The sequence below is a fragment of the Marmota flaviventris genome, chromosome 16, assembly GCF_047511675.1.
Source record: "Marmota flaviventris isolate mMarFla1 chromosome 16, mMarFla1.hap1, whole genome shotgun sequence".
In the NCBI taxonomy this organism is placed as follows: domain Eukaryota; kingdom Metazoa; phylum Chordata; class Mammalia; order Rodentia; family Sciuridae; genus Marmota; species Marmota flaviventris.
Window position 1 is genome coordinate 47,259,507 of NC_092513.1, and position 12,359 is coordinate 47,271,865.

Genomic DNA, 12,359 nt, shown 5'->3' on the forward strand with positions numbered 1-12,359 from the left:
AATTTGCATTATTTTTGGTAAGCAGAAAAAAATCTTTTTTGTAATTATAGAAGAAACTGTCAATGAATTATTTTATTGAAATAAAAATTCTTTACAGTCATCCTTGCTGATAACTTATTTTATACCTATTTATATCCACTTCCATTAATGGTGAGGTAAAATATCCCTATTTCCATTTTTATATATACTTATGTGTATTTTTTTGTATTGAATTTTATAGTAAAACCAACATTTTCCACTATGTGAAATATTTACTCCCTGATCCATAAGAGGGAGGGGAAATCCTATTTGTAATATAAAGTAGACCAGTTGAGAGTAAAATTAAAATATGAGTTGAAGGGGAAAATTTTTACTTAAAAGAGTATTCTTGAATTGTATATAAAAATAGTAATTTGGTGCCAGGATATAAGTTAATAGAAGGAACGGGAAGAAACCACACAAAAAAACAATTCTAAAATGATCTCTGCATTTTTAATTTCTTAAAAGGCATGTTCACAGCACACTCCAAGCAATGGTTTGCTGCTTTTTGTCAAACAGTATGTCAGAAAACAAAGTTTTAAATGATTATTTCAAAAATTAGTTCTCTGAAATTTCTGTAAAGCCAATAATTGCCAGTGATCTAAATCTTTATTTCAGAGTAGTAAACATTTCAGAAATATAAGCCTACCCCAAATCACACTTCTCTGAAATGCAATTAAAAGCTATATAACAGAAACAAAAATAAATATTTTTCTAGAAAGAACATATTTGGCATTTTAAAATAATGTTAAAAGAAAAACTTCTAAATGTAAATAATGTTTAGATTTTTACTTTCTACTACTGGACAGAAAGTTTGGGTCTTTACTGGTTCCAGTGTAACTTCAGTAATTGGAGGAATGATTATGTTGTAGTTAATAAACTTCAATCCTAACATAGCCAAAGTACTTTTCCAGTACTGTGATTGCTTTTCTCTTAAAAAAAAAAAAAAAAAAAAAGGCAGTGTGTAGCCATTGCTAAAAACTATTAAAAGTGTTTTAATAGGCAGCTCAAATTAGTTGGTTTGTTTGGTATCTGACTTACTTTATACATATTTTTCATCCTTTAATATCTCTAGTTATTTTTCTCAAAATTAATCAATAATCAATAAGTATATGGTTTTAATGAAATGTAATCTGAACTTTCACTGATTTCATTAAAATATAGCAAGTATAGTTAAGTCTTATATTCTGTCCCTCTAAATAATTTACATCTTCATTATAAATGTAGAGCAGCCATGCTGTGAGTTATATCCCAACCTTTTAACCTAAATGTAGAAAAGTTGAAAATTAAATTTAAAATTTTGGTTGATAAAGAAGTTCTCATATATTTGTCTCTTTTAGAAACCTATGATGCTTTTCTTGATTATGAGCATGGGAAAAGTAGCATTCTGTTCATTTTCAAGATGTACCAATAAAAACTACATTGCTCATGCCTATTCCTACTAGCCATTCTGAAACCAGAATGGCTAGTAGGAATAGGCCATTTGTAATCTCCATTTGTAATACTCACTAAGGAGAAGACACTTTCTTTTAGAATCATGGTCAAAATATGGAAGAATTGAGAAAGGCTAATTTTAGGCTGATAAAATAATTGAGCAAAAATGCAACACAAAACAGGAAGGTGAATATCGCAAAGGTGTGGTCACAAAACCTCCCTTGTAAACACATCTGTCCTTTCCTTCCCATATTTAGAAATGTTACCTAGTTTTAAAATTTCTCATCAAAACATTTTATATCATGAGTCATGTAAAATTCAGTTTCCTTCAACTAGATGATCTACAGCTGTTAAAGAATTATATTATCCTGTTCATAAGATGAGAGGTAGTGACATTTTATTCTCTCAATGCTTAGCTAAAAATTCCACACATCTGGCACATGGGTTACAAGGGGGAAAGCACAGAAGCACCATTGTTCACCCCTCCTTGTTTTGGTATGTCAAGTCACCCACAACTTCATTAGCTATTGCAGCAGACAATCACCATTGTGTTGACAAAGAAAGCAGTGGGTGCAGGTACTATTCATCATATAGCACTGGCGGGTCTCCATCATCTTTCAAAAATGAAGCAGCTTTCCTTCCATTCTTCTGAACATGATCTTCATTCATTTTCTCCAAAGCTTCTATCTACAAAATCAATACAATGAATTCATTTGTCAAATTCCTACTTGGCAGAAATCATACTTTAGATGAAGGCAGTATTTTCACTCTCTTAATACTGAATCATTCCTATTGATGCTGGCCTTGAATTAGAATTAGAGTGTGTGTGTGTGTGTGTGTGTGTGTGTGTGTGTGCGCGCGCGCGCACACATGTAGGTACATATACAGATATGTTTTTACTTGACTACACTCCCAGGGACAATACTGCATATATTTATGAAGCTAGTAACTGGAATATGATAGGTCTCATTGTGCACTCCATAAAGCTTTTCAGGAACAGAAAAAGGAATTTTCAACATTTGTAAACAACACTAACACCTACTTACTGAGCTATTATCTTGTGCTAGTATGCCGCAATTTACCATCTTTCTGGCACTCCTCTTGTAGCCAGAGGCTCCAGCAGAGAGTGGCCAAATTCAAGTCATACTAGGGAGTTCTGGAGCAGACTGTGTAATCGTTCTCTGCTTTGGTAAAATGTTGAGAATCATTAGCTACTGTTTCACTTTTTAGTTTTGGTTCAATTCTGAGCAATCTTCTAAAAGGAGTTCTGTTTGCTTACCTGCTTCAGTGACTGATTACATATATACACACTATATGTATAGCATATATATTTTACATATAATATTTATATTACAATATATCATATCACATATATTATATTATATATATACATATAATATATATATTTGTACCAGGGATTGAAGCCAGGGGTACTTAACCACTAAGCCATATCCCCAGCCCCTTTTTCTTTTTTTCTTATTTTTTATTATTTTAAGACAGGGTCTTGATAAGTTGCTTAGGACCTTGCTAAAAAAATTGCTAAGGCTGGCTTTGAACTTGCAATCTTCCTGCCTCAGCCTCCTGAGCCACTGGGACTACAGGTGTGCACCACAGCACCTGGCTGGTAACTGATATTTTAATAAAAGAATATTTCCAGGGATGATGACATCTAACTTCTGGTGTTCTATTAAGAGCAGGTACCTGCTCTTAATAGAATGTGCACCAATTTCCTCACTCACAAAGTAAGGAAAATAGGCCTAAACTAGAAATACTTGTTCATCGTAACCAAAACTGAACTCCTTGAAGAAGTATTTTGCTATATGTTTATGCTAAGTTTCAGGCCTCAAAAAGACTGAGAACAACATCTCAACGGGAAAAAAGTCTCAATTTTGTTTTGAAGGAGGAGAGCATAAAATTAGCTCTGGGTTTCTGTTATCCCCTCTATGCATCTTTTCATCACCAGCAAGGTGAAAAAGAAATGTAATCACTTACCTCTGCTAAGAAATCAGCTTCATTGTCTGCTGAGATATTCAAGCCTGAAACGGCATTGAAGAGTTCCCGTTCATTAAGGGCTTCCTTTACTCCTCCTTTCTGGAAAAACTAGTAACAAAATGTAAGAACATCAGTAAAAGACACGATTCTCTTATAAACGAAACAGTATACTTGTAAGGCTCCACTGAATTCTTTAAAAAAAAATATTATTTATTTTAGGTGTAGATGGACACAACACAATGCTTTATTTTTATGTGGTGCTGAGGATCGAACCTGGGTCCCGCCCGCGCTAGGCGAGCGCTCCACCACTGAGCCACAATCCCATATTTCAGACACTGATATTCCCACTTCAAGTTTAACTATACTCAGGTTCTCCTTGATTTCGTCCTCTACATATTCATTTCATCTCTTAGATTTCGTTTGTCACACTGCATCTTCTTCAGCTATAAAAATGGTCTATATAAAATTGTTTGGCACTGCTTTGAATGTGTAGATATAATAACATGCACTAAATCTCCTGAATTAAAAATTTCAAGCAGGCTCAGAGGTCGTTTCCAAAATGAAGTTATTCTGTCCTTTAGAGAGATCATTCCTATCTAAACCTGTTGCTAACAACTCATATCCCTTAGAAATGGCAAACAACCGTGACCCAACTTTGTGCTTCCTTCCAATCCTTTTACTTTGCTTTGCAGTGATAGTGACCGTACACTGTCCTACTAAGGAGACTGTTCTCCTTTTCATGACAACAGTAACGGCAGTACGTATGCAGACTCTCACTGTATGTCAGCTTCTTAAGTGTGATGCACACATTAAATGTCTACTCAACTGCTTGAATAGTAAGAGCCAAAACCAAAACTTATCTCTTGGAAATTTTGCTCAAATGTGAGGCACAGAATTAAAATCTGCTAAAAATCAAATCTGATAAATTGATTTTAAAAATGTTTTTCTTTTAGTTGCCAATGGACTTTTATTTTATTTATATGCAGTGCTGAGACACATGTAGTGACTCACACATTCTAAGCCAAGTGCTCTACCATTGAGCTACCCTAGCCCTGATCTTTATATTCATATTCTAAAGGCAGCCAATATCCCTTCCTTCAATTTCTAAGAGTATGGCCATTACTTACTTATCTGAGTAGTAAAAATATTTAAATCTGTTACAATCTACAAAAAAAGACACACTGGTTACACACCTACCTGTGAAATATTCCTACAGTCACGGAACAAGAACTCCAGGCCATGAGGATGGGTTGGTTCTACAGACTGACTGACATCAATCAACCAGACCTATTTAAATAGAGAGCACACTGATGTATTTACATTCAATAATTTACACCAGGTAATTAAATCTGAATTTTAACACAATGTTCTCCTCACCTTTCCAGCATGCCACAGCATGTTATACTCGCTGAGGTCGGCATGTACAAGTGTACATTCGTTATATAACTGCTGCATCAACTGGGAGAAGAAAGGCAAACATTTAGAAAACTAATTCTAATTTATCTACATAGATAAAATGTGTACAGCAACCAATATCTTCCAGAAAAACAAAACAAGGTTATAAAACTTTTCTTCTTTTTTTCTTGTGATGCTGGGGATCAAACCCAAGGCTATACTCATGCCAGGTAAATGATCTACAACTGAGTTACAGTCCTAGTCCAAAAAAACTTATTTCCTCTTTACTTTGTGTAATCTAGGACTAGAATTTTGCTGTCATTTAGATAGTGAAGAAACAGTGAAACAATGGAGAATAACTTGTTATTTCCTCGCCCTTGGGATACCAAGATCAGGAGACCAAAGGTCAGATTTGGATTCTCATGTAGGTAAGATGGCAGTTGTGTCTGCAGTCAATAATCAGGGGAAATAAAGGAAGCTACTTCCCTTTATAAAAAGACAAATATCCCTCTCTGAGTATAAACAGGAAAGGTAATTTCATTCCAAACATGTTAGAAAAGAGATACTCTTTTAAATTAAGTAGCACAGTATATTCATTATTGATAGTGATTCCTAGCCTTGTAGTAGAACCCAACATTATGTATTTGTTTTCTAGCCTAAATAAAATTAAATAACAAAGGTTTATCATCAATTTAATCACCAACCACTCCATGTCCCAAAGAATCCAGAAAAATGGCTTGATTTTCTTTTCACTCTTCTCTTATTGGAGGCAGGGAAAGGTAGCTCATCTTTCTAGTACACCTTCACAAATTATTTTCAATTAACACTTTCATATTCAGATCAATTGCTGCATGACATGATGTCTCCATACAAAGACTACGCAAAAGGCACATAAGTTTTGCCAGTGTTCAATTAGAAAAACAGAGGAATCACAACAGTATAGAAGCATTTTCTTAAGGTAAAAGGCCTCAACTATATCCCAAGTATGACTAACTCCCTTAAGAGTTTTGACATGTGCCTGCATTCCCTACTACCTTCAATTTTCATCATCACTTTCTTATAGTGAGACCAATTCAACTTCTTATTTCCCAGCCATACCCACAGGTCCCTCCTTCAGAGCCAGAACTCTCAAAAAGACATACACACTAAGGAGGCACTTTACCTACTAAGTCTAGTAACATGACTATTAAGGTAGTTTTGTGAAAAACAGCTTCATGCTGTATATCACTAATGTTAACAATGAAGCTTTCTCTTGCTCCACGAGTCTCTTAAGTTTTCTAGAACTACTCAAGATACCAAATATCAGTGTAAAAATAACTCTTTGATGTTAACATTCCTTTACAAACTGTAGTTTGCCCTTAATATCACCTTTAAATAATACTGTTTGAAGAAGTTTTTTTTTTTTTTTTTTAATTCAGAGAACGATTTCTTTTTTCTTTTGATATGGGGGTTCCTATGTTGCCCAGGTTAGCTTCCAATTCCTGGACTCAAAAGTGATCCTTCTGCCTCAATTTCCCAACTAGCTGAAACTACAGGGGTATACCAGCACACTAGGCTAGAAAAAAATGTTTTTAAAAGTTAGTGTGTGAAGCTGGGCATGGTGGCACACGCCTATAATCCCAGCAACTCGGAAGGTTGAGGCAGGAGGATTCTAAGTTCAAGGCCAGGCGTGGCAAGGCCCTAAGCAACTTAGTGAGAACCTGTCTCAAAAAATAAAAGGAGCTAAGGATACAGCTCAGTGGTAAAGGGGATCCCCACTCTGAGACAGAAGGTCAGCAGTATGTGAGTGCTTTTAAAGACACAACTTACATGAAGAGTTTGATAGTAGGCGTCTTTCATTTCTTCACTACTGAGCTTTACTTCTTTTAATTTAGGGGCTGGAACTTGATCATGGCCAATAAAAGACATAACTAAAATGTGTTTCTTGAGCAGTACAACTGTTGGACAAGGAATTCCCGCTCTCTGCATTCTACACAGAAAGAAATAATTAAGAATGCAAAGATCAAAAGGAGAAAGTATGTCATTTATTTAACAAACACCTAACACAGGCCTGCAACGAGGTGGCACTATGTCCCACCCTAGCAACATGGGAATACAAAAACACTAAGAGAGAGCCTCTGTCCATAGGAAACCCATGGAGTGGTAGAAGTAACAGCCACATGAGGAGGTTAATAGAGGGAAGTGTGATACATATGTTGGCAAAGATGTGAGCAGGCACTACAGGAGCACACAGGCTTTTTAAAAGAGTAGGGGAGCAAGAAGACCATATTAAGACACTATGAGAAAATGCAGAGACATTCAAGAGCACAGTCCATTTGGGGAATGCAGATTAGTCAACATAGCTGGATTTGTGAGGACAGGGAAGGGCAATCTGTGAAGTTATAGAGATGGTCAAGTTTCATGTCACAAAAGGTCTTTGAATTCACACTAAAGATTATGATAGCTGCTGACAAAGTGAGAAATGCAGGGATGAGAGCTTAGCTGTATAGAAATGGGATCAGAGCAGCAGCAAAACCACCTAAGATATTTATTCAACTTGAAAACTGTAAGTAGAAGAATTTTGCAACTAGTAAATGTGGATAATTGCTTTTGAAACCAAACATTTTTAGAAAAGAACCAAAATTAAGTTTTCTATAGATTAATAGGAAGATTTAATTAATAGGAAAATATTTAATAGGGAACTTAATTTCTTGGTTGAATGAAACAAATTCCTTGATAGAAAATAAACTGCTTAGAAATTGAGAACTAAGTCTAATAAATGAAAGGAAAATCAATTTGATTGGTTAAGATCCTAACCCCATCAAATTAACAAATTAGAATAATAAACAACATTTTCCCAAACAAAAAGGGAAATCATTATTTGTACTAAGCCTAACAGGAAGCTAGACAGTTTATAATTCAAAGACAATTCAAATGTGATAAAATGTCTAGGCAGAATATTTTCCTCAAATGTCACTGGGGAAAGAAAGTGACTTTTTTATCCTGAAAGTATGAATTCCAGTTATATACATAGAAATATAACCTCAGAAGCACTAGAATTTCAAGGCTTTTCATTATTTCTATAAATGAATATAAGAGAAAGCATGGACTTTTTGCCTGGCTAGTAGTCCTCACACTAAAAGGCAATTACCCAAGGTTACTTCTAGCACAATGATTTTCTTTACCTTGTGAGATTGTGCATTTCTTTTTCTGCCCACATGCGGATGATCTTACGTGGATTTAGTTTACTGAAGCGATCTTTAAACCTGAAATCATCTTTAATATATTTGTCACGATTCTTAAACTCATTAAGGGTTGTTTTAAATACCTTGATGGCACATTCTGTAGGTATAGCTTTACCATCTTCCTTTTCATCTTCCATGCTAAGTGGAGAAGAAAAGTTAAATCAGTACAAGTTATCAGTTCACAAGTGAAACAATTACAAAATAAAAATTCTATAACACTAAAGTAGATCTACCTTCTCTGAGAAGGTCAAATTTTTATTTATTTATTTATTAAAGCCTTCAGGTTAGAACTTAAGAAACTTGGGTTTTGGGATTTTTATTTTTGTTTGAGACAATGTCTTGCTATGTTGCCCAGGCTTGCCTCAAGCAATCCTCCTGCCTCAGCCTCTCAAGGGGCCAGGACTACAGAAGCATGCCACTGTACCTGGCTGGTTTTCTTTCAAATAAATTGTCAGTCAGTTTTGAACAGTCCATTATAAAATATTCTTCATTTAATGTCCCCGATTGACCAAGGAATCAAGCTTGAGAAGCAATGAAAAGATATGCACTTTAAAATGGGACACAGTCTACCTGAGATGGCTTAGGGGCAAAATTCAATAGGAGCAACACAAAGAGTGGTTTTTAAAAAATAACTTTCATTCCTAGCAGATATAAAGGTGTGTGAAGGGGTCCCTGTCCAGTAAGTATGCAAGGAGGGCAGGAGAGAATCAAAGAAGCACGTGAATGGACAGGTCTCTTTGGATTGGAAAGTGCAGCAAGGCTTCATGGCACAAATGGCACTGAAACAGAACCAGGACAACAGGTAGGACTTGACGATATTAGCAAAAGCAGAGGTAGAAGCCTCAGGATATATCTGAGGAATATTAAACACTGTAGTTAAGACTAGGCTGGAGAGGAGTGAAAGAAGCTGAGCTGAAGGGATGCGGGGAAGACAGATCTATGAAGAGCCTAGTCATATCCCCAAAGCAGTGAGGAATCCTGAGGGCTCCTGAGCACGACACTCTCAAAGACGCACAATCAAGCAACCAGAATATCAAGATGGGAGGGAGGGGGGAGAAGCTTGAGTGTGGGGCTGACTTGTGACATACTCCAACTATGAGCTGCTGAAAGGGCCCAAGTCATGGTGGTGGCAGTGGGGATAAGAGGAGGTGGATGAAACGAGAGCAGTATTTACCTTTAAATATCTGAAGGGATATTAATCTGAAGTGAAAGGAATGTATTTCCAGAGAACAATCTGAATCAAACTACCAACCTTCATCTGTGCCTTATTCTCCTGGTTGATTCCTTGTCCTCCTCCACTTAACCTTAAAAGGTCAGCATCCTCCAAATGATTCTAAAAAACCCCACTTCTCCTTCTGGGCAATTGTATATAGCCCATAGCTTTAAATATCATCTCTGTATGTATAAAACCCACATTTCCATCCCAGTCCTTAGTTCCTCTAGAACTTCAGGTTCATTTATCCAATGCCAACTTGACAACATTTGGTTGGATGTCTAGCCAGCATCTTCAACTTTACATGTCCAAAACAAAACTCTTGATGATTGCTACCTTAACTTACACTTCCCTAGGGTCTTGCCTCAGTAAATAGTACACAATTAGATATTCAAGCCAAGAGACCTCCCATATCCAAAGGGTACAAACTTTTTATTCTGCCTTCAAAACACACACCAACAGTTGTCTCCTGTATCTTCACTTTCACTATTACCCAGAGTCCAAACCACCACCATTGCTCATTTCAACTGCTACAATTACTTTTTACTATAATGCTCTTTCCTCATAGTAGCCTGAGTCATCTTTCGAAAATAAAATCAGTTTTGGTTCCCACTGCAGTTAAATGAACAGCAGATTATTGCCCTGGTTCACAATCCTGCCTACACCAAACCCTGCCAAATTCTCCAGCCTCATCTCTCCTCTGCATATACTGTGCTCCAGCCATTCTGGCTTTCGGATTTTATCTCAAAAACCCTAAGCTTGTACCTGTCTGAAAGCATTAAGCACTAGCTGTTCTCTAGTCTAGACTGTCCTTCAACCTGACCTTTGAGGTAGCCTAGATGTGTCATTCAAGTGTCACTTCTTATTCTACTAATCAAATTCATTCAATGAATCACTATAACAGTCACTATGACATCGCACATAACTGAAAATTTGTATTTAATATCGTCTTGGAAGAGTGTTGGAGAAGCACACTCTGCAGGGACCCTCCTTGTACCATTCATTGCTGTACCCTCAGAACTTAGAAGAGGACCTGGTACATGGTAGCTGCTCAACTATTGGTGAATGGACGGAGTGACTTTCAGGGAGAGAGATTAAGGACATACAAAGAATCTAAAGATATCACAGACAGAAAAGGCTAGATTTTGAGGTGATAAACAAACTCTTTGTCATTAGAATAGTTTAACCATATAGTACATAAGGCCCTATCAAAAATACCAGAGAAGGGGGATGGGGATATAGCTCAGTTGGTAGAGTGCCTGTCTTGCATGCACAAGGCCCTAGGTTTAATCCCCAGCACCAAAAAACAAACAAACAAACAACCCAGAGACTTCTTTTAGAAGATTTGTAGAAGAGTCTAAATATATGATTTATCTTATCATTCTCCTAGTTAAAAAAAAAAAAAAAAACCCAACACTTCCTTATTTCTTAGCAAATTATACATCCCCCCACCCTTTTTTTTTCAATAGACAGGGTCTAGCTATGTTACCCAGACTGGCTCCAAACTTCTGGGCTCAAGTAATCCTGCTGCATAGCATTCCAAGAAGTTGGTATTTCAGGCATGTGCCACAACACCAGCTTCCTCTAACTTTTTTTTTAATTGGTTTTTTAAAAAAATAAATGACAGTGGAATGCATTATAATTCTTATTACATGTATATAGCACAATTTTTCATATCTCTGGTTGAAGACACCAATTCGTGTCTTCATACATGTACTTTGGATAATGATGTCCATCACATTCCACCATCCTTGCTAATCCCCTGCCCCCTCCCTTTCCCTCCCACCCCTCTGTCCTATCTAGAATTCATCTATTCCTCCCATGCTCCCCCTCCCTACCCTACTATAAGCCCGGTACCTCCACACATGTACCTTCTAATCTTATTGTCTGAACCACAATCCTTATCTAACTTTAAAAGTATATAAATGTCCAATGAATAAACATCTATAGATGGTATACTATATATATCCTACAAATAACTTTTTGTACTCAACATTGGTTTTGTTTTGCCTATTTTTAAAATGTAGGTTGAGATATAACTTTATTGCAATGCCTTTCCTGAATCTACCTGGCAATGATCTTGTTCTGTTGTTATTACGTGCAGTGAGGTCTCACTTGTATAACTGGGCATTCTGTTATTTAATTACCTTTTATTGACCATAACCATTCCTGCTATAATGTTCTCTCTTCTTGGCATAAATTCTTTGAGAGTATAGAGAATATGTTTTATACTTTACTACCTGAAAAGTATAACACAACTTACTATGTGAGCAATTGTTGACTACAGGACTGAAGCTGTAACTCAGTGGTAGAGTACGTGCTTAACATGTGCCAGGCCTTGGGTTAAATCTTTAGCACCCAAACCATAAACAACAACAACAACAAAAAAAAAACATTGTCAATGGCTTGACCATCTGGAAAATGCCAGAAACTAGAAGAGCTTTGTAGAAGGAAGAATTTTAAGCCGATCCCCACAAGTTTTGCACCCCTTATATAATAACTCCCTGTCCTTGAGGGAATTGGACAGCCACTCCCTAGACTGGGTTACATTATATAGCAAAGGTGACATTTAGACAAAATCTTAGCAGAATGAAGGAAGAGATTCTCCTGCTGGTTTTTACATGAACTATGAGGGCCTGTGAGGGGGTCACATGGTGAGGATCTACAAGGCCAGGAGTTAAGAGCAAGCCAGCCCCAGTTGATAGCCAACAAGAGTAGGAACTCGCATATCTTCACTTTCACTACAACCCAAGTCCAAATCACCACCATTGCTCATTTTAACTGCTAGTAAAAGGTGCCAAGTGAAGAGGACTCCAAGTTTCAGAAAGTAACATAGCTAGGCCAACACTTAAGACTGCCTTGTGAGACTGTAAGCAGGGAACCCAATTGAGCATAGAACCGAATAAGCCAGGCCTGAACTTCCTGTCAGCAGGAACTATGAGAAGATGGGTGTTGTTATTGTTAGGTACCACAGATAGAATCCAGGGAGGGTTTACCACTGAGCCAAATATACAGCCCTTTTTATTTTAATATATGGTCTCACTAAGTTACTCAGAGGTTCACTAAGTTGCCGAAGCTGGCCT

At 36.7% G+C, this 12,359-nt stretch overlaps 1 protein-coding gene across 3 annotated transcripts in view; it reads right to left on the reverse strand.

Annotated features, from left to right (window-relative positions):
* Positions 1-449: 449 nt before the first annotated feature.
* The window catches only part of Riok3 (RIO kinase 3), a 28,453-nt gene continuing 16,543 nt past the window's right edge, over positions 450-12,359 (reverse strand). For all 3 annotated transcript variants that reach the window (XM_027935551.3, XM_027935550.3, XM_027935549.2), the window contains exons 8-13: positions 8,004-8,201; positions 6,649-6,808; positions 4,822-4,902; positions 4,642-4,731; positions 3,445-3,552; positions 450-2,139 (exon numbers count right to left, since the gene is read on the reverse strand). In XM_027935551.3, coding sequence (XP_027791352.1) covers positions 2,032-2,139; positions 3,445-3,552; positions 4,642-4,731; positions 4,822-4,902; positions 6,649-6,808; positions 8,004-8,201 — 745 coding nt within the window. In that variant the 3' untranslated portion in view covers positions 450-2,031. The remainder of the gene's footprint in view (positions 2,140-3,444; positions 3,553-4,641; positions 4,732-4,821; positions 4,903-6,648; positions 6,809-8,003; positions 8,202-12,359) is intronic.